Source organism: Sarcophilus harrisii, chromosome 2, assembly GCF_902635505.1.
Source record: "Sarcophilus harrisii chromosome 2, mSarHar1.11, whole genome shotgun sequence".
Lineage (NCBI taxonomy): Eukaryota > Metazoa > Chordata > Mammalia > Dasyuromorphia > Dasyuridae > Sarcophilus > Sarcophilus harrisii.
This window is the reverse complement of record NC_045427.1, coordinates 253063095-253084775: the sequence shown is the minus strand read 5'-3', so window position 1 is coordinate 253084775 and position 21681 is coordinate 253063095. Positions and strand designations below refer to the sequence as shown.

The 21681-nt window shown below is 34.8% G+C and overlaps 1 protein-coding gene across 4 annotated transcripts in view; it reads left to right on the top strand.

The window, feature by feature from the left end:
* The window catches only part of RYR3 (ryanodine receptor 3), a 708417-nt gene that overhangs the window by 356244 nt on the left and 330492 nt on the right, over window positions 1–21681 (top strand). For all 4 annotated transcript variants that reach the window (XM_031952023.1, XM_031952026.1, XM_031952025.1 and 1 more), the window contains exons 16-18: window positions 3663–3781; window positions 15774–15907; window positions 17323–17564. In XM_031952023.1, the coding sequence (XP_031807883.1) occupies window positions 3663–3781; window positions 15774–15907; window positions 17323–17564 (495 nt within the window). The remainder of the gene's footprint in view (window positions 1–3662; window positions 3782–15773; window positions 15908–17322; window positions 17565–21681) is intronic.

Here is a 21681-nt window from a genome sequence, read left to right as displayed (position 1 = left end):
TGGACTCCTCCTGTGCCCACAAAGGACCAAAACAGACTTTTCCCGTCTATCTTCGAGATATCTTCAGGTGGTAATGTGTTATACTCCCAATATTCGTGGATTCTGACAGTCCAGCACTAATTCAGAGGCTGAATTTCATAAATAGTGTGAGGGAAGCAGAAAAGCTCACAAAGAAGCATGTGTCCTTCTTGGAGTCATCTTGACTCCATTCCCCCAAAGTTGTTCCTCCCCCTCTCTTCTTTCCCTCAGAAATAATAGGTTTCCTTTGCCTCTTTGTGAGATGTAGTTTCCCTTTTTTTTAACCTCCATTTCCCCCCTTTTCTGGTACAATCTCCTTTCTGCCTCTAGTTCCTTTTTTATATAACAGTAAAATCAAATTATACATGTACTCTGTATGTATACCCATAACAGAAATACAGTTCTCAAAAGTTTTTTACCTTTTTATGCTGCTCTTGAGTCCTATATTTGGTGGTCAAATTTTTGTTTAGCTCTGGTTTTTTCATCAGAAATAAATGGAATTCAGCTGTTTCATTGAGTGCCCATCTTCTTCCCTGGAAGAAAATGCTCAGTTTAGCTGGGTAATTTATTCTTGGCTGCATTCCAAGTTCCTTTGCCTTTCAGAATATCAGCCTCAATCCTTTAATGTGGATACTGCTAGATCCTAAGTAATCCTTATTGTGGCTCCTCAACGTTTGAGTTGTTTTTTCCTAGCTGCTTGTAATATTTTTTCCTTAGTCCAATAGTTCTGAAATTTAGCCATAATATTCCTTGGGGTTTTACTTTTGGGGTCTCTTTCAGTGGCTATTTTACCTTCTGATTCTATGACATCTGAGCAGTTTTCTTTGATGATTTCCTGAAAATTAGTGTCTAGGCTTTTTTTTTTTTTTTTCAACGTGATTTTCAGGGAATCCAATAATCCTTAGATTATCTCTCCTAGATCTATTTTCCAGGTTTGCTGTTTTCCCAAGTAGGTATTTAACCTTTTTTCTATTTGTTTCAATTTTTTGGTTTTGCTTGATTGATTCTTGCAGTCTCCTCAAGTCATTCATTTCTATTTGTTCAGTTCTGATTTTTAATGAATTATTTTCTTCATTTACTTTTTAAATTTCTTTTTCTATTTGTCCAATGGAGTTTTTAAATGAGTTGTTTTGTTCTATGGGAATTTTTTTCCATTTCACCAATTTTTTAAGGAGTTAATTTTTTTTTCCAATTCACAAATTCTATTTTCTTGGAGTTCTTTTACCTTTTCTAATTCACAAATTCTGTTTTCCTGGGAGTTCTTTACTTTTTCCATTTCACATTTCAGGGAGTTGTTTTATTTTTCCATTTTATCAAATCTTTCTTTTAATGAGTTATATTCTTTTCCAAGCTTTTTTCAGACTTTTCCTTTTTTTTCCCCCCATTCTTCCTCTAGCTGTCCTTTAAGATCCTTTTTAATTTCTTCTAAGAGAGCCTTATGTGGTGGGGATCAGATTATATCCCCCTTTGGGGCTTCATATGGATACACTCTGCTTTTAGTCTCCTCAGGGTTGGAAATATGCTCTCTCATAATGGAAGCTGTCTATAGTTAGAGCCTGCTTTACTCATTTTTTTAAAAGGATGTATCTGCTTTTGGGGCAATGACGGCCTTCCAAGCTTCCTCACCAGACACCAGGAAGTGGCAGCGGAGAAGGAACAGTGGCTGCTCTGGGATCATGCTACGTCACTCCTGGTGCTGGGTGGGCATGGCCAGGTCCCATGGGACTCTGGCACTTTGGAATATACTCTTTACCCTCTGTGTTTGTGTTGGAAGTTTTATAACTTCTCTGCTGATCTACTGGCTTGCTGCCAGGGCAGAGTAGCCAATACTGTGGTAGAGTCCTCCCCTCAGATTCTCTGCCCACTGATACCACACCCCACTCCTATCTACTCAACATGTGTTGGCCTCCTGCTCTCCTTCCCTGCCTGCCTGCACCTGGCCTCCTCCTGTGCCCACAAAGGACCAAAACAGACTTTTCCTGTCTATCTTTGAGATATCTTCAGGTGGTAATGTGTTATACTCCCAATATTCGTGGATTCTGACTGTCCAGCACTAATTCAGAGGCTGAATTTCATAAATAGTGTGAGGGAAGCAGGAAAGCTCAGAAAGAAGCATGTGTCCTTCTTGGAGTCATCTTGACTCCACTCCCCCGAAGTTGTTAAATTTTAATTAAATTGCACTAAATTCTGGAGATACAAAGACAAAAAGAGCACCTGTTCTCAAGGAGTTTACATTCTATTGGTAGAGGGACAAGAAACCAACCTGTAAACAATTTTGTACATATAATATACACAAAGATAAATTGGAAATTATATTACAGGGAAGGGACTAGCATTCAGGGAAATATGAAAAGACTTCTTGTACAAGGTATAATTTTAACTAATACCTGAAGAGAGCAGCAGAAGCCAGGAGACAGAGATAAGAGCAAGAACTCTAATCATGGGGAAAGGAACCAGGAAAAATGTTTAGAGTGACAAGGAATAGTGTATGCAAACAATAGCAAGGAGGCCTCTGCACATGGAAAAATATTTGGTAAAGAAAACTGGTAAAATCTGAGGATTAAAAACCAAACAGAGGATTTTGCAGTTGGTCTTAAAAGACTATAGGGAACCACTGAAACTTAATTGAGTCTGGGTGTGAAATGATCAGATTTTACTTTAGGAAGATCAGTGCCACCTAAGTATATTATATATAGTATATATAGCATTGCTACATTGCAAATAGTCCAAATATGAGATGATAAGATCTTGGACTAAATTGGCAGCTGTGCCAGAGAAGAGAAAGGACAGAATTTGATTACATATTGGGTGTGTATAGTGAGTGTCAGTGAGGAGTTGAGGTTGACACTTAGTGACTTGGAAATGGTGATATTCTAAATCATAGGGAAGTTGGAAAGAAGAGAGAATTTTAGGAGGAAAATCGTGAGATTGATTTTGGACAAATGCATTTTAATATGACTATAGGATATCTAGTAGGTAATTGACACAATAAAAATGAATCTTAAGAAACTCAAAAATGGATGAGATATTGAGGAACCAAGACTCTTAAGTAATTTATCTCCAAAGGATTTTGAGTAGGAGATTATAATCAGAAAGTATAAGATCATTTTAATTAGACAGCTTACACTTAATTCAAGGAACAATCTTAAACACCCAAGGCAACCAAAAAAAAAAAAAGTATGTGGGAGGAAGAGAAGACAGTTTCTGTTTTCAGTAAATTTAGAGCTTGTGAGAATTTTTGAGGTAATTCAACCTGCCTGTCATTTATTAGGAAGATGACAAAATGTCTCAATCCAGGTTCATGGTACTTATAATAAACTGTTCCTCAACTTTTAATCAAGGATATTCTTAGTTTCAATAAATCAAAATTATATTTTCCAGTTGCCTTTTCAAGTTTAAAGGCATTGATAATTATTTTTAAGTGATTAATTACACTTACCTATTCAACACAGACTGGTTTACCAACCAGGAGATTTAGAATCCATCATAGATAATTTCATCCTTCATCGTGAGACATTAATTAGATTTGATAAATTAATGATATTTATTTTCCCTCAAAACTCTATTTTCATTCTTTGCTTTCTAAATTTTATTAAAAATACAGGCTATTAAATGTCCAAATGATTTTTATAACTTTTATCTAGGTATTTTGGAGGTATTACACTGCATTTTGATTGAAAGCCCAGAAGCCTTAAATTTGATATCAGAGGGACACATAAAGTCCATCATTTCTCTTCTGGATAAGCATGGCCGCAATCATAAGGTAGGTATGGAAAGAACAATAAACAGCAATTAGAGATATAGTACCTTTCTTCCAAGGGTTCAGAATACTTTCTAAGAATTGTCTCTTGGTTCCACAGAAAGATAAGTTGGCAGGATTCTTTATTAGTTTCATAAACTGTCAAATGAGATTAATAAACAGCAAAACCAAAAAAAAACCTGTCAAGCTTTATTTGAAATCATGGTTTCTAACTTCTTCTCCATATCTAAGGTGTTTACATCAGTGTGGTACATAGAAAGTTATAGGGCTAGAGTTAGGAAACATGGGATTTAAATCCTACTACTTTCTGTTTAACTCTGTGACTCTCGGCAAGAGTCTTTAAGCCTCAAATGTCTCACATATAAAATTAAGATAATAGTATCCATACCAAATACTGCATAAGACAATTTTGAGGTTCACAGAAACTATATAAAATGCTTGGCAAAACTTAAACTGTTTTATATCAATTGTTATTATAATTATCAAATCCTTAGTAGGTATCAAAAAGGCTAAGTACATAGATTCAGCACTTTTTTAATCTTCTAGGCAATAGAAAGGCAATATTAATACACATACAGAAAGACATAAAAAAGAAAATTAGTAGAATAGAACCTCATTATAAAACTAGCTTGTCAGTATACAAATGTAGTCCAACAATGAATGAAATCTCCTTATAGTTGTAGAGAGTATGAGATTTCCTAGATGCTAATCTGTAACACTAGTGAATTTATCACTGGCTAGTTATTCAGACTATCAAGATAAATTACTAGACTCCCTGGGTCTCATTTATGACGTTTGTAAATGGACCTGATATTATCTCTTCTACCTGAAATCAGGTAACTAGATCAGATGATAACCAGCAGTTCTTCCAACTTAGAAGATTTCTGCTTCCAGCATATTCTGTGCTATTTAGCTACTCTCCGACAACTCATATATGTGTGTGTGTGAGTGTGTGTGTGTAGGATAATAAGCATTACAAGGGAGATTAAAACAAGAATTGATGGTCAAAATGATACTTATATCAAGTGTCATGTCATTTTTAAGATCTAGGATGCACAGTTGGAGTAAGGATCAGGTCAAACAATTGTGTCTCTCTAAAGGAGTTGAAGTTAATTTGTGCTTATAGGTCCACATTTTCCATTTTCCATCAGCCTTTAATGTCATAAATCACAAATGCATCTTTGCGAAAAAGGGAAATGAGCATCTTTCTGTAGTATTATTTAGATGATACACAGCATCCTTAGAAAGTATGTAAGTTGTGTCCTTAAACATTGCAACATTATTTGGCAAAGAAAAGAAAATAATCTGTCGTGATCTCAAATTTCTTTCCCAAATACAATAAAATTCCCAAATAAATCATAAATAGACAAGAGGTGCAAATTTTTAGAATCATTTTTCTCTGCATAGCAACATGTTCCTTCCTTCCTGTTAATTATAATGCAAATAATTGATATGCACTCAAGTAACACAGAAGCATAAGCCCATTGCCAGGTTATCATAGTGGCATTGTGGTAGCTGTGTTGGAACTCTATATGATAGAAATTAATATGAGATCATCATACCAGGCCAAATAGTTTTCACAGCTTTTTGACTTAACATGTAATATGTGTAAATATTTCTACCATACTGTCTTAGCCTAACGTGTGAATGTGCATTCATGCACATATCTCATTTTTTAAAAGAGCAACAGAGAACTAACCAGGTATGACCCAAAGCTTAGGGGTATCTATTTTAATGCTTTTTCCCTGTAGAGACTCCTAAGATTCTCTGTGACTTAAGTCTTAAATTGTTATTGATATAATTTTGTAGTTCAGTACTAGGATATTTAGGTCTATAGATGTCAAGTACTAGTTGACTCTCTGAATGTTATTTTCCCCCTTTCCATGTAAACCACTGTTGCTAAACCATGGTGAAATTTGAAATTATATGGGTAAGGATATATATACAATTAAAACTGAAATATTCTGAGGTAAAGAAACAATATTCTTTTGGAGCTTTAGAGATCCAGAAGCCATCCATTAATGTCACATCAGTGTACTTTAGCATCTTCAAACCTGTAGATGGGGAAGTAATGTGGGATAGTGAGAGAGTGGTGGATGTGGGATTAGAGACCTAGGTTTAAGTGCTTGTTCTACCACTAACTGGCTCTGTAATCTTAAGAAAATCATTTCACTTTTCTATGCTTCAGTTAAGTGAAACTAATAGCAGCTACTTTACTTATCTTATTTCTTCACATAAATGACAAATATTTAAATGCCTATTATGCACAGAGGTATGTGCTAAGCATGATACAAGGATTAGCTATGGTAACAATATCTATGTTCATAGAGGTCATAGTCTATTGTGAAATTATTATACAAAAGGGACAGAACCAAAATGATGGAGAATGAGCTCTTCCCAGTTCTCTCTTTCAAACAAGTTTAAAATGATCCCCCAAAAGAAATTCTGGAGCAACAGAGCCTAGATAATGATGGAGTGAAACAATGTTTTGGTCTAAGATAACTTCAAAAGTCAGAAGGAATGATCTGTCAAGAGTGAGAATGGAGCACAGTTCAGCACAGGCAGTGCCCTGTGAGAGAGCAATAGGGGTAAGTGAAATGGCAACAAGAGCTTCTGTAACTTGCCTACAGACAGTGAGGAGATCTGACCAGTGGTCTGAAGGAGATTATGGGGTCCCTAGCTGAAACTGGATGCAGGACAACATTGTACTGCTCATAAACAGATCTAGGTTACAATCCTAAATCACAGTACCAAGGTGAGGAGGAATACTCGTCCATCAGAACCAGTAGCTGCAGCAAAAGCAGTTCTAAGGTGGAAAAGAGTGTTTTTAGGCACTCAGCCTAGAGCATGAAGTAGTAGAATAATAGGAAACACACTTCTCCTTAGATCATACCATTTTGGAAGAACTGAAAACTTACAGACCTCTAGAATTAATTTTTTTAAAAAATGATGAGCAGGATGTTCTTTTGTAAAAAACAATAATAGCCTTTTATTTTGCAAAACATGTGCAAAGATAGTTTTGATCTGATTTTTCTTGTGCAACATGATATATGTGGAAATATGTTTAGAAGAATTGCACATGCTTAACCATTTGAAAAATTTGGAACATAAGGTTTTGCAATAATTTTTCTCTCTTCTTCCTCCTTCATCCTCCCCTGGACAACAAGTAATCCAATATAGGTTAAGTATGTGCAATTCTTCTAAACATATTTCCACATACATCATGTTGCACAAGAAAAATCAGATCAAAGGGGGAAAAATGAGAAAGAAAGAAAAAAACAAGCAAACAAACAGCACTACCACTAACATAAAGGTAAAAATACAATGTTGTGATCCACATTCAGTAACTATAGTTCTCTCTCTATAGTTCTCTCTCTAGATGTGGATGGCTCTTTCCATCTCAAGTCTATTGGAGTTGTCTTGAATTGCTTCATTGTTGAAAAAAGTCCAATCTATCACAATTGGTCATCACATAATCTTATTGTACAGTGTTCTCCTGTTCTGTTTCCAGACTTTTCTAAAATCAGCCTTAAGTAGGATTTTCTTAGAAAAACCTACATGAACTGATAAAAAGTGAAATGAACAGAACCAATTTAATGTTGTATACAGTAACAGCAATATTGTATGATGATGAATGTCAATGACTTTGCTGTTTTTAGCAATTCAGTGATCCAAGATGATTCTGAAGGACTTATGAAAAAAGTTCTCCACATCCAGAGAAAGAATTGGGGAAGTCTGATTGAAAATCAAAGCATAGTTTTTTCAATTTTCTTTATTTTTCTTTCTTTCTTTTTTTATCTGTTTTTTCTTTCACGTGACTAATATGGAATTATGTTTTGCATGACTACACATGTATAATCTATGTCAAATTGCTCATCCTCCCAGTGAAGGGGAAGGTAAGGAGAAAGGAAAAAATCAATTTGGAATTCAAAATTTTTAAAAAATATAAAAAACTTTTTACATGTAATTAGAAAAAGTAAAATATTCACACTTAAAAAGAAGTTATACAAATACCTACATAATGTAGTTTATTATAATTAATTATTAGAGTTGCAAAGTTCTAAGTCAGGGGAAAAAGAAGAAATAAACATTCATTCATTTTTCATTTCCAACATTCATTTTTATAAAATTTTGTATTCTAAGTTTTTCTCCCTCCTTTTGTTACCCTCTCCAGGACAGTAAGCAATTGTATATAGGTTAAACATGCACAATCTTTTTAAACATATCTCCATATTTGTCATGTTGTACAAGAAAAATCAAAACCAAAGGGGGAAAAAACACAAGAAAGAAAAAGCAAACAATGAAACAAAGAAAAAAAGGTGAAAATAATATGCTTTGATCATTTTCAGTTTTCATAGTTCTCTCTGGATGAGGATGGCATTAGGAATAAACATTTCTATAGTGCCTGCTATATGCCAGGCATTTTACAAATGTTATGAGGTAGGTACTATTATTATCCCCATTCTATAGTTGAGGACTCTGAGGCAAACAAAAGTTAAGTACTTTGCCCAGGGTTACATAGATAAGAAGTGTCTGAGACCACATTTGAATTCAGATCTTACTCATTTCAGGCCCAGTGCCCTATCTACTGTGCCACTTGTTGAGTTCTGGAAGAGGAAGGTTATTACTATCATAGTGATAATTAAGGGATCAAAGAAAACTTTGTACAAGAGATAGCCAGTAACATGTATAAGCTGAAAGCTTACATATCATGCAGTGGATAGAGGGAAGGGATCCCATGAGACAACCTCAGATTAGTCAGAAACCCATACTGGGGACATTGAGTGCAACTAGAAGTGGAATAGAACATCATAACATATCAGTATTCAGAGCAACATACTACTGTATTTCTATTTTTATCCTGACATACCACATGAAGCTCTGAAGATTTATTAATATAAACTTGAGATATCTTGGAGCATGGACTAACAAAAACTGGAGGTCAGTATTGGGATCCAGGTTACTCAGAAGAAAATCAACTATGAATGATCATTCCATCCAAAAATTCAGTAGTCTTACTGTGGCATAAAATCCCAATTCAGAAACTAAAGTTCTACAAAAATGAGTCAAACTATATATAAATGAGCATTATAAAGAATTATCCATCCAAAGATAGCCAGTAATACAAATTAGAATGAGAGAATAACTCTATAACAATTATATGCAGGTTCTGAAGAAAACGTGAGTTTTTTTACAGGATTATATAAATATCTAAAAGGAATGAAACAAAAGCTAAATAAGTTTAAATAAAAGCTCTGGAGATAAAAATTGAAAGAATAAATAGCCTAGAACAAAAATGAAAAACTCTTACCTAATTAGCAGATATTCTGAATTTTTGAATAATTAAAGAAAAGTCAAGAACTTCATGATATAACAAGAAATATTAAAATTAAAATAAACATTGAAATAGAAGAAAATATACATAAAATATAAATAAATATAAGTATAAAAAACAACTGATCTGAAAAACAAGTCAAAGAAAGGCAATATATGCATCATTAGATTACCTAAAAATTTGATTAAAAATGTCTGGACATCCTGTTTCAAAAATGAAAGCTATCTGATCTATTAGAACTAGAAAGCAAAGTGCAGAAAGAATCCATTGGTCTCCTCTTGAAAAAAAACTTCAGAAGGAAAAATCCCAGAAATGAAAAATTGAAAACTTACATATCAAAGAAAAAGAATATTTCAAGAAGTCACAAAAAAAGTTCAGGACCTAAGAAACTGCAGTTAGGATCATTCAAAATCTTGTCATTTCAAACTCAAATAAGGGAGAAAAACCATCACATTTGAGTCTCACACAAAGTCTATCTGGCAGATCCGATTATTACCTCCATTTTAAGGGGTAGGCCCCACAGGCCAAGAGAGGGTTAAATGACTTGTTAGGTTTACACAAGTTAAATGGTATTTGAACTCAAGTCTTCCCGACTCCAAATACAGAGCTTTTACCTCCTATACAGTCTACATAACTTCAAGATCTTGGAACATAATATTATAAAAGGCAAAATATATAAGTTTACAACTGTTAATAACTTATTCCATAACACTGAGTACAATCTTTTAGGGAACTAAATGAATTTGTATTAGAATAGAGGACTTTGAGGCAGACCAAAACTAAATAGGAACTTTGAAATGAAAACACAAGAGTCAAGAGAAACCTGAAAAGGCAAAATTATTTGAGAGGTTGAACTGGCAAAAGAGAGTTGAACACATTGTACATATACATGTAAACACACACACATATACTCTCCCCCACTCACATATATAGATTATCACATAAAAGTACATCATGCATCAGTTGAAAAGTCAGGGATAAAGAGAGCAGTTATTAACATGGAAGCTAGTTCATGAGAGAGAATACTCAGAAGCAAAACAAACTTCATGATCCTGAAGAAGGAATAAATGAGTGGGGCAATCAAAAGATGTAACTAAGGAGAAAGGGTATCACTTATGAAATGGATGAACAAATTGTAATGGAATGAAATATTATTGTACAATGGTTTACATAGAGAACCCTAGAGGTCAACTAAAAAAAAATCTAATTGAAAAAATTGACAACTTCAGCAAACTTGCAGAACGACAAATAAAACCAAACAAATCATCAACATTTCTATATATTACCAGCAAAATCCTATAGGAAGAGAAAGAGAAAATCCAGTTCAAATAACTGCAATTAGTATGAAATGTTTCCTAGTCTATCTTCCAAAAACTTATGGGAAATATATATACACAATTATAAAACATTTCATCCAAATAAAGACAGAACTGAATAATTGGAGAAATATTAATTAATTAATTACAACTAGGCTGAACAAATAATTGCAAGTCACAATATTACCTAAATTGATCTACTTTTGCAGTGTCATACCAATGAAACTTTCAAATAATTATAGTTAGAAAATTAACTAAATTAACCTGGAGGAACAAAAGGGGAAAATATTAAAAGAATCCATGAAAAAAAAATGGAAAGGAGAGAGTCTTGGTATCAGAACTTGAACTATATTTCAATGCTATAATCATCGAGATAATTTGGTACTAGATAAAAAAAATATAGTGATTGATTGATCGATGGAACAGATTATTTGTACTGAAGCAAATGAGCACCAAAACCTAATACTTAATAAACCCAAAAATTTCAGCCATGGGAATAAAAATTTGCTTTTTTACAAAAACTTCTGAGAAAGATAGGAGGGCATCTTGCAAAAACTTGGCATGGACCAACCTCTCATATCACATGCTAAGTAAAGCTAAGTAGGCTCAAAATAAATGCATGGTTTAAATGGAAAGCATGAAATAAAGAAATAAGTGAAGTACAGAAGAAATTACTTGTCAGATATATAGGAAGGGGAAGAGTTAATAATCCAATGAGATATTGAGTTTCACAGGAAGTAAAATGGATAATTTTGATTTTGTAAAATTAAGCAAGTTTTGCACAAAGAAAACCAATACAGCTAAAATTAAAAGAAGACCAGGAAACTGGATGGAGGCGGGGGGAGAGTCATGCTTTGCAAAAGTTTAGATGTCATTCCTAAAATATTTAGGGAACTGGGCCAAATTTATAAGTATGAGATCTGTTTCCCAATTTATAAACAGTCAAGAAATATGAATAAGAAATTTTCATTGGAAGAAATCAGAGTACAAATAGCCATATTAAAAGTATTAAATGTCATAAATAATTAAAGAAATATAAATTAAAGCAGTTCTGAGATTCCACCTAACACTTCTCAGATTGGCTAACATGACAGACACTCATTAGCTCTGTCATCCTGGACAAGTCACTTAATCCTCTTGGCCTCAGTTTACTCATACATAAAATGAGCTGGAAAAGAAAATGGCAAACCACTCCAGTATCTTTACTAATTAAATCCCAAATAGGGTCACAAAGAGTCAGATATGACTGAAATGACTGAACACAATACCGCAATAGAAAAGGAAATGACAATGCTAGAGAGGATGTGGAAAATAGGGACACTAACATATCGTTGGTTAAGCTTTGAACTGCTCCAATTATTCTGGAGAATAATTTGAAACTATACCCTCCAAACTATAAAGCTGTGGATACTCTTTGATCCAATAGCACTTTGAGGTTTATATCCCAAAAATATCAAAGAAAAAGAGAAAAGTGTCATATATACAAAATATTAATAAGAGCCTTTTTTGTGAGAGCAAAGAATTGGAGACTAAGGTTACATCCATAAATTGGAAAACAAGTTGTGATATGTGAATGTGATGGAACACTATTTTGCTATAAGAAGTGATGAAGAGGGTGGTTTTAGAAAAACTTGAGAAGACTTATGTGAAATTATTAATACAAATGAAATGAACAGAACCAGAAGAACAGTTTATATAATAATAAATACGACCAGGTGAAGATTTCTCAGAGGCTGTAAGACCTTCAGTCCAAGTTTCAGGATGTCAATTGATCCCTATTCTCAGAAGACTGTAGGGCAGAAAAAGGTCAAATCCCAGGTCTAAACTTCAGGAAGTCATATGACCCACAGGAAGTAGACAGCATTGCTGATCATTGGTCAGTGGTTACTTCCTTTTCAATCCATCCATTGAATTTTAAAAATCAACAGGGAGGGGATGTACCCAAATCTGTTCTGCTTATAATACACTCCCTATTTTCCACCATGTGCCACTCATCATGCTGGACTTTGTCCAGTTTATGTGCTTGGACCTCTCCTTGCAAGGACCAAATAAATGCTTTCTTGTTTGTATTTGAAGATGCCTCCAAGTTGTCAGTTTGGGTAAGGGAGTCTAACACTCCATCTACACAATAACAACAATATTTTGAAGTTAATCGACTGTAAAAGATTTAGTAATATTGAGCAGCAAATTTCCCACCACAATTTCAAAGGGCTTATGATGAAAAATTCTATTTCCAGATAGAGAACTGATAGACTTAGACTATAGATTGAAGTATATTTTTCCCCTTCTTTTTTCTGTTCCCTCTAGAAAGCTAGAGTGAGGGAGAGGACACAGACAATTTCACCCTTCTCTATCCAGTGTGTTTCCAGTGTTTCCAAGAGCAGTAGTACTGGGGAAGAGTACTTTCACATCCTCTATGAGTTCATAGGAATATTAAGGAATATCTAAGGGAGAAGTAATAGGAGTAGCACTTTTAATTCTAGAAACATGAGGCTAGCTATGGGTAAACCTTTGAGTTTGAACCCAATTCTCTGGGGTCTCCAGACATAATTTAGTAAGGCTTGAGGATGCTTCATTTTCTCAGAAGACTAAAGCCACCAGGCAGGGTGGAGATGATAAATATTCAATATAGAATTGGGCAGCTTCAGTATAAGGGGGGGAAAGGAGAAAGACTCCACAAGGCAGAGTGCCATGATGGACTGACCCCAAAGAAAGGTAGCAGCCATGGAATGGCCCACAAATAGGTTTTATAGGGAAAATTTAGTTTCAGGATCCTGGCATAACCTGGATTTCTAACTGGATCACCTTTAGTGGGTGGGACCAAGGAACTAAAATGATATCCATTATCAGAGCCTTCTTCCCATTTGTCTAAGGAATTAATTTTTATCAATTCCTCTGCTAACCACACCTAACATTGAAGACCTCATCATCACCTCCCTGATGTCATGATCCTCTTGGAAAATGAAGGACAAACAACAACTATATGCTAGTCATTGTGCTAAGTGCTTTATAATTATATTTCATTTGATTTTTCCAAAACTCCTGAGAGATAAATTCTATTATTATCTTCATTTTACAATTGATGAAAATGAGGCAAATAGAAATTTAGTGACTTCCCAGGATCACCAAGTTAGGAACTTTCTAAAGCCAGATTTAAACTTTCTAACTTCAGTATTAGCACCCTGTGTACTCCTACACAATCTGCCTCAACTTCCCATTTGCTTTTAATTATTGTCTTCTAGGTCCAAGTAGGATATAGCAATTTTTTATATACTTAAATTATTATTATTATTACTATGATGTAATAATAATAATATAATATAATTTCCTTATTAAATTCACTCTTAAATAATAGAGGAATACAAAAATAAAGATGAAAGAATCGATACTTGTAGAGGACTGCAGATAGTGGGGGAACTCTGGGTAAGATATAAGACCCTTCAGCCCAGAGGAAATCTGCTGACAATGTCTGATTCTGCTCCCCATCTCCCCTAAGGACTCTTGGCCTTTCTGAGAAGTCAGGGGGTGGTGACAACCACAACCAAGTGTTCTACTTGAAGCAAGGGATACTTACAGTAAAGAGGCATTTACACAGCAGGGTACTTATAGTTAACACTTGCTCAGTGTAATTGATGATATAATGGTTCTCTAGTTGGCACATATTTAGTGTGCTGTAATGATGTGATCATACCAAGAGCTGAGAGGACTTGAAATAAGAACACTCCAACTTTGACCATCCTCATGAGTCTCCTGCCTCCTTTATTCCTCCACTAAGGCTGGTCCTGAGATCCTCCAGAGAGCTAGTCTGGATGGTATATTTTGTCACCCCAATTTGGAGGCTATAGAAAGCATACTACAGATACCCTCATGGACAATTAATTTTACTGATGAAAAACAACATTGGCATACATATTAACACAAAAAGTGTGTTTTTTTAAAGTAATTTGGAAAGGACAGCACTACTAATATTGGAGAGAAAATTCAGAAAAACCATGTATATGAAGTGTCAGCAATGAGAGAGGGTTTAATATCACTGGGAAGGAAAGGATAAAAAAAAAATCAAGGTGGGAGTTGGAAGGGATATTATTGAAGAATGATTTCCCTAATTGTTTCCAATTTATTCTCTATATTTATTATTTGTACATAGTTATTTATATGTTGTCTCCTCCATTAGATTGTGAGTTCCTCAAAAGCAGGAATTATCTTTTAACCTTTATTTTATTTTATTTTGTATCCCCAGCACTTTGCATAATGCCAGGCACATAGTAGGTGCTTAATAAATGTTTATTGGCTGACTGACTAAATGATTTTTAAGATCCTTTCCATTTTAACATCCTGTGATCCTAGAAGTCACCTTCAGGCCATCATAATTCTTAGCTGTGCTAGAAAGTTCCATATATGATCTTTGCATACTTTTTATTTACTATCAGTTTATGACTGATGCAGTTAGTGGCAGTGCAGAGAATTGTGGGAATCCCCTCTGGTCAGTGCACAGGTCCAAACTGAAAGAATTCACAAACCCAAAAAGTCTGAATGGCAAAAGAGAAGTTTATTGGCACTAAGAAGCCAGCTTTGCTAGGAAGACGTATTCCTCAGTGGCAAGAGGTCCTGTTAAAGAAATACTGAGAAGAGGGTATCTTCACAGCTGGCAGGAGTCCTGGAAGGCAACTTTGCCAAAAAGCGTAATTCCTACTTCGGACTTCTATGAAGATTTGGAGTTCAAAATGGTCATTTTATTGGCAGTCTGGGGATAGGGCTTCCATTGAATGAGATTCCTTTAATGTTGTCACTGCCTCCAGGTCTAGATTTCCAGCTGAATGAAACCACTTAAGTTCCCGCTACTAGAAGTGGTCCTGGGCTAATATTAATGAAATCACTTAACTGCCCTGAAGAGTGGATCTCTGTCAGGAGAGTTTCAGAGCTCACCCCATAGCTTCCCCCCAAAAGTCACAGGGGAGTTTCAGGGTTCACCCCCGTCAACTCTATAATACTTAATTCAGACACAGTACTAATCATTCTAGGCTCTTAGGCTTAAAAGGAAAATATAATTGTTTCCTGTAAAACTAATGTATGTCTGAAGGAGGGAGAAGGGAGAAATAGTAATGTGGCTGAGGGTGAAAAAGGATCCTCTACCTACATACATTCCATTGTTAAGTGGGTAATCTTGACATTTTTACATACACTTTTATGGCTTCTCTGGGAGCCAATTCTGGAACTGCTTCTTAGCATATTCTCTTATCTGAAGATAAAGTACTGTAGGGATTATTTCTAGATTTTATTATAGATTTTAGGTTTCTTTTCCATTTACAATGCTTGGTGATTTTTATTGAGACTATCATTGCAGGTTCTTGATGTACTTTGCTCTCTCTGTCTCTGTAATGGGGTCGCAGTAAGAGCCAACCAGAATCTAATCTGTGACAATTTGCTGCCCAGAAGAGATTTGCTTCTCCAGACTCGGCTGATTAATGATGTAATAAGGTAGGGCTATTGTTGTTTTGCTAAGCATCATTCTTGACCTTGTCTGGACAATAAAGAGAGGAAAAAAAACTAGGACCCCTCCTTTCTTGGAATTAATACAGGATGGTAGGGCATTCTCAATCTTCTGTGCTTCTACAGTAGATCACAAGTCTAACATGCTCTAGTGCTTATGGGCACGTTTCTGGCTTCTCCTACACTAACCATTTTATATTAACTGTTTATAAAGCCAATTGGTGATGAAAATTTTAAGACAGCATAGTTAAGACCTTCTGAGTTTAAGAAACTTGACAATAGTATAAAAATTTATTTTTTTAGAGTTCTCAGTAATTGAAGACTATGCACAACCACAAAGCAAATTCATTTTGCAAATTATTTTTATGAGTAAAATATATGGCAATCTAAAGAAAACTAGTTATTACAACAATTTACAAACATTAATTATCCTGTAAATAATAACTAGAATTTTAAATACTTGACAAAGTTATGAAATTAATCAACAGGCTAATTTGGTTATCAGCGATTCTGTTTTCTGTGTGCTAGGGTCACTTCATCGGGTAATCCTACTGATAAGACTACTGATTAAATGTTCATACTTTTTTCCTTCTTTTGTTAGACAAGGATCAGAAAAAAAAAATTTCCAACTTAATTACATGTAGAGGACAAACCAAAGAGACTTAAGAGTGAAGGAATATTATGCAGATTCAATACAACTCCAACTAAAGAAAATTATTACTTAGACATATTATTATTTTCCCCCAAAATAAAAAAAAAATACCCTTTCTTCTGCCCTTATTCAATCTGTGCCTTCTAGGACCAATGCATGAAACATTTTTAAATAGGGGAAGACAAAATTAGGATTTTATTGGGCCCAGGTTTTCAAAAATAAGTTTTTCCATTATCACTAGCCAGTTATGTAATTTTCCAGAAAAAACCTGGAACATAAAGAGAATTTGATTGTCCTAGGTAAAAGGATTTGGATCTTTGAAATTAAATTCAGCCACATCAGGATTTAGTCCAGAGAAGTTTTTATGCAAATAGATACATTATAATATAAAAAAGTATGGTAATAAACTCAAAATTGTAAAGCCATTGCCTAGAACCTTCTTCAATTATAAGTGATTTCTAGGTGCTATTCCTAATAATCTTGGTATAGAGATAAGCCATTACTTTTTTTTTTAATAGCAGAAATAAGGAATTTTGTGGTGGTTCAGAGTGTCAACATAAATCTTTATATATTACCAATTGGAAGAGGTTTTCTTAACTGTTAAATTCCAAGTAACTACAACTAGTACTTTTCAGTAATAATAATAATAATAACATAGATACAAAATTACTATATCTCCCCTTCCCCTTCCCTCACCTATTTGCACTTTCAGGCTCTGTGGGAGTTACCTGATTTTCTTATTCTATTTCAGCATCCGGCCAAATATTTTCCTTGGAGTTGCTGAAGGCTCAGCTCAGTACAGGAAATGGTACTTTGAGCTTATAATAGATCAGGTGGATCCTTTCTTAACAGCTGAACCCACACACCTCCGGGTAGGCTGGGCTTCTTCACCAGGCTATGCTCCTTACCCTGGTGGTGGAGAAGGCTGGGGAGGCAACGGTGTTGGTGATGACCTATACTCTTATGGATTTGATGGGCTTCATCTGTGGTCTGGTAAGTATCATTTTCAAAGTTGTATTCAGTTATTTTTCCTCACATTAAATTTGGGAAGGACTCCCTTTTTGAAAGTAACTGGACAACAGGGAATCAGGAAACATATTTCCTTTTCAGCCTTACCACCAAATCAATGAGACTGGACAAGTTAATTTTTTATGACCTTTTTTCTGTCTAAATGCAGAAATTTAACTGTACTTTCTCTAAGGACCTGGCCAAAACAGTTAAGAGTTAAAATGTGTGTTTAAAAATTTGAGGCCCAAAATAATTTTTCTATGTTTTGTGGCAATCTATTTTGACATCTGAACCAGATATATTTTCAAAAAATGAATCAAACTTATGCTTCCATTTTGTTGGTGATAGTGGTACAACCCAGAGGTCTTCAGTAATCTTTATCAATATTCATATACATTAGGTTTTCATCCTAGGTAAAAGTATATAAGTCAATCACTTTAAATTTTCTAAAAGAATAATAGTTCTAGGGGCAGCTAAGTGGTACAGTGGATAGAGCACCAGCCTTGAAGTCAGGAAAACCTGAGTTCAAATCTGGTCTCAGACACTTAACCCTTCTTAACTGTGTGACCCTGGGCAAGTCATTTAACCCCAACTGCCTCAGCAAATATATATATATATATATATATATATATATATATATATATATATATATATATATAATTTAAAAAAAATAATAGTTCTACCTCCCTTATATCTGGAATTAAAAACATGTATCCTACTTCAACCTCAACAAAAAACATGTTAGGCACTTATCTGAGAATTCAGCCACGAATAACTTAGGATTTGCAAAAAGCTTTTTAAAGAGAACTGACATTTGAGAGATTTGATGCAATTAACTACAAACTTTTTTTTTAAATCATACACCTTATCAATTAAAGAAATTAAATAAAATTTGAGCAAGTACTCTTAATAGGCATATATTAATTTTATTATTTTTTTAAATTACATATAAATGCTTTTGAATTAATAATTATGAGTTAAAATTTTTTTGTAAAAAAATTGAATTTTAAAGGAATGAAATAAAGATGAAGTAACATTTAATTCTAGAGTCAATAGAGAGTTTCAATTGGGGAATGATTTGATCATACCTGTCCTTTAGGAAGATTACTTTAATATTTCTGTGGAGTATAAATTGGGAAAGGGAGAGGTTTGAAGCAGGAGACCAAGGAAAAAGTGATAAGGCTAAGGTAGTGGTTATGATGTGTGTAAAGAGAAGGGACAGATAATATAGATGTTGTGGGGAGATGACAGGGTTTGACAACTAATTACATATTATAGATGTGTGGAACAGAACTGGATTTGGAGGGAAAGATAATGTAGATCTATGTTGAAGATCTTAACCTATCCATTTTTGTTTACCTTTTGTGATTCAGTCCACTTATCCACAACAATATGGGGAAAGAGTAGAGCATTCAGTCATAAATTACTGCTTTGGAGGACAGAACACATCCTCTGAAAGGGTTTACATCTGGAAGATATCAAGTTTACATACTGAGGCAGGAGGAAAATTTTTCCCATTGGAACCGGTGTAGCTGCTCTGAGTTTCTGGATGGCAATTACTTTATAACTTACCTTCAGGACCAATGCCCAGCTCAGAAATTGGGAGATTAGGAGCTTCCACAGTAGAGAGAGGGAGTCCCATAGGGGAAAATGTGTTAATTCAATGAATAAATTTGTCTTATGTGGGTTAACTTGTGTATATTTTCTATAATCAGATAATGAGAACCATATAATCCACTTTATTACCTTTTTATCTTAATTGCCAGGAAATTCAATGCTAAATTCAATGTCCAACTGCAATAATTATCTCAGGTACCTGGTAACTTCAGTTTTTACATTTTGTTCCCATAGATTTTTTGTTTTTTTGTTTTTAAAGTTGTCTTGTTTTATATTGTGTATAATACTAAAAACTAGTTGATATTCTTTTTTGAAAGAAGACAGGATAAAAAAGGGAGGCATCATGGTATAATGAAGAGAATATTGAACTAAGAATCAAGTGATCTAATCTTTGATATTTATTTTGTAGTCCAGAGGACCCGAGTTCAAATGCTGCCTCAGACACTTAACACTAGCTGTGTGACCCTGGCAAGTCACTTAATCTCATCTGCCTCACAAATAAATAAATAGATTCAGTGGAACTCCTATAGTGAATTTATGGGAAGACATATATAAAAGTTACACTAGATAAGAAGGCTGTTGATAAGTGGACAGAACCACTGGAGTTTGTATATATTCAACTATTCTTTAGGAAATTCAGAACACTCAAGGAATACCTCATTCATATCCTAAACATACTTGGAAGAATAGAATCATTTAACATTAGAATTAGGAGGAATGTTAGAAATTATCTAGTCCTATCACTTGATTTTAAATATGAAAGAACATAAAAATATGGTACCAAGGTGATAACAACTAGTAAATGACAGAGTAAATAGCAGAGAGTACTACTCTATCTACTGTGCTATCTAGCTGCCCTTTGTTCCACTGAATTTATCATTGACCTTTTTTACCTTTTTTCATTTTCTGTTGTCCTTCACTCTCATGTAACCAGCCTGTAGAGGGCTGAAACTCTGAAAAGGTGTACTTGAATCAGACAGCAGAGCACTTAACATTAATTGCCTATTTGACATAAGATAATGGTTCTATAAGCATATACTTAGATGATATGGTGATGTGATGGCTCTCCTCACCATTGGTGCTTGCTGAATGTATGGTAGTGAGGTAATTGTAGGCAAGGATTGGAGGGCTGAGGGAGAGAGGTCAGGGTCATTTGGCTGCAGGATGAGGAGGAGAAAGGCTGGAGAGTCCAGACTCCAGAATCCAGGATACATCTTGAAAGATTGAGAGGGGAGCAGTAGTCAGTTCAGAAGAAGCCACAAGTTGGAGTTGAGCTAGAGCCAGAAGTCACTTCGGAAGATCGACAGAGTGAGAGTTCAGTTCAGGAGATTGAGAAGCTAATCTGCAGTTGGGCAGAACCAAGATTCAGAGAGAGGCTGAAGCTAGCAACAAGAGTTCTCAGAACCAAAAAGAGCTAACTGGGCCCAAGGAAAGAGACAAGACTTGGAAGGAGAAAATAAACGTTTGGATTTTATCAGATGGCTGCATTTGAACCGAAACTAAGGCTGCCTCCAGAAAACCTCCCCAAGAAACTTGCTCCCAGAGAGAACCATCATATATTATATAAAAGAAGAGAACACCACACTAGAGTTCATTCACTTTATGATTATATAAGGAACTATATCGAAGCAGAATATTTAAACATAAAGACTATGGATGTTATTTATAGCTATATAAACAAATATATATATGAATATATAATACACATACATACATACATACTGTTGAGGACCACACTTAAGTGTGGAACCCAGAAAGAATGTGAAAAGCTTAAAGGGGACTACCATCAGAGCAGCTCAATTCTCCAAAGTCCCCTGCCACAATTGTGAAGACCAGCCCCCACAGCTGTAAATTCCAACACACGGGAGACTAAAGAAATGTTTTGTTATTACAATCTTTATCTTATTCTTTGAGTAGAGCTGACAGGCACAAGGAAAAACCAACATAACCCAGAGATTCAAAGATATCTGTCTGGAAGTCATAAAACAAGATTTACTGATGCAGATGTTGTTTGCAAAAGAATGTATGCTTTTCTTTAAGCAATAATAATCTTGCTATGCTTAAAAAATATATATTCTGTATAGAGATGAAATAAATCAGAAGTAAGAGGTTAAGGGATTTTCACTGCAGCTGCCTCTCAGTCTCCTTGTATCATTCTCGTCCTCTCACATGGCATGATCTATTCTGCTGGTCAGAATTAGATACCCAGCAGTCACTGAGGTGGCTTCCATAACATATGCATATCTAATTTTGCCTCCGTGGGTGAAACTAGCTTGTACTTTCTCTAGATGAAGTTCTCTTAGCCAAACCTGGCACAATTTTCTTCTGCCTCCAGCACACACTCTAGCATATTGCTTTTTTGTGTGGCCTCCAAATGAAAATGGCATTTTGGTTCCCATAACACTTTCTACTAATATGGAATCAATCCCCATAGATACTCTAGACCAAGATTATTTTCCAGGTCCAACATTCTTCTACCCAGTCA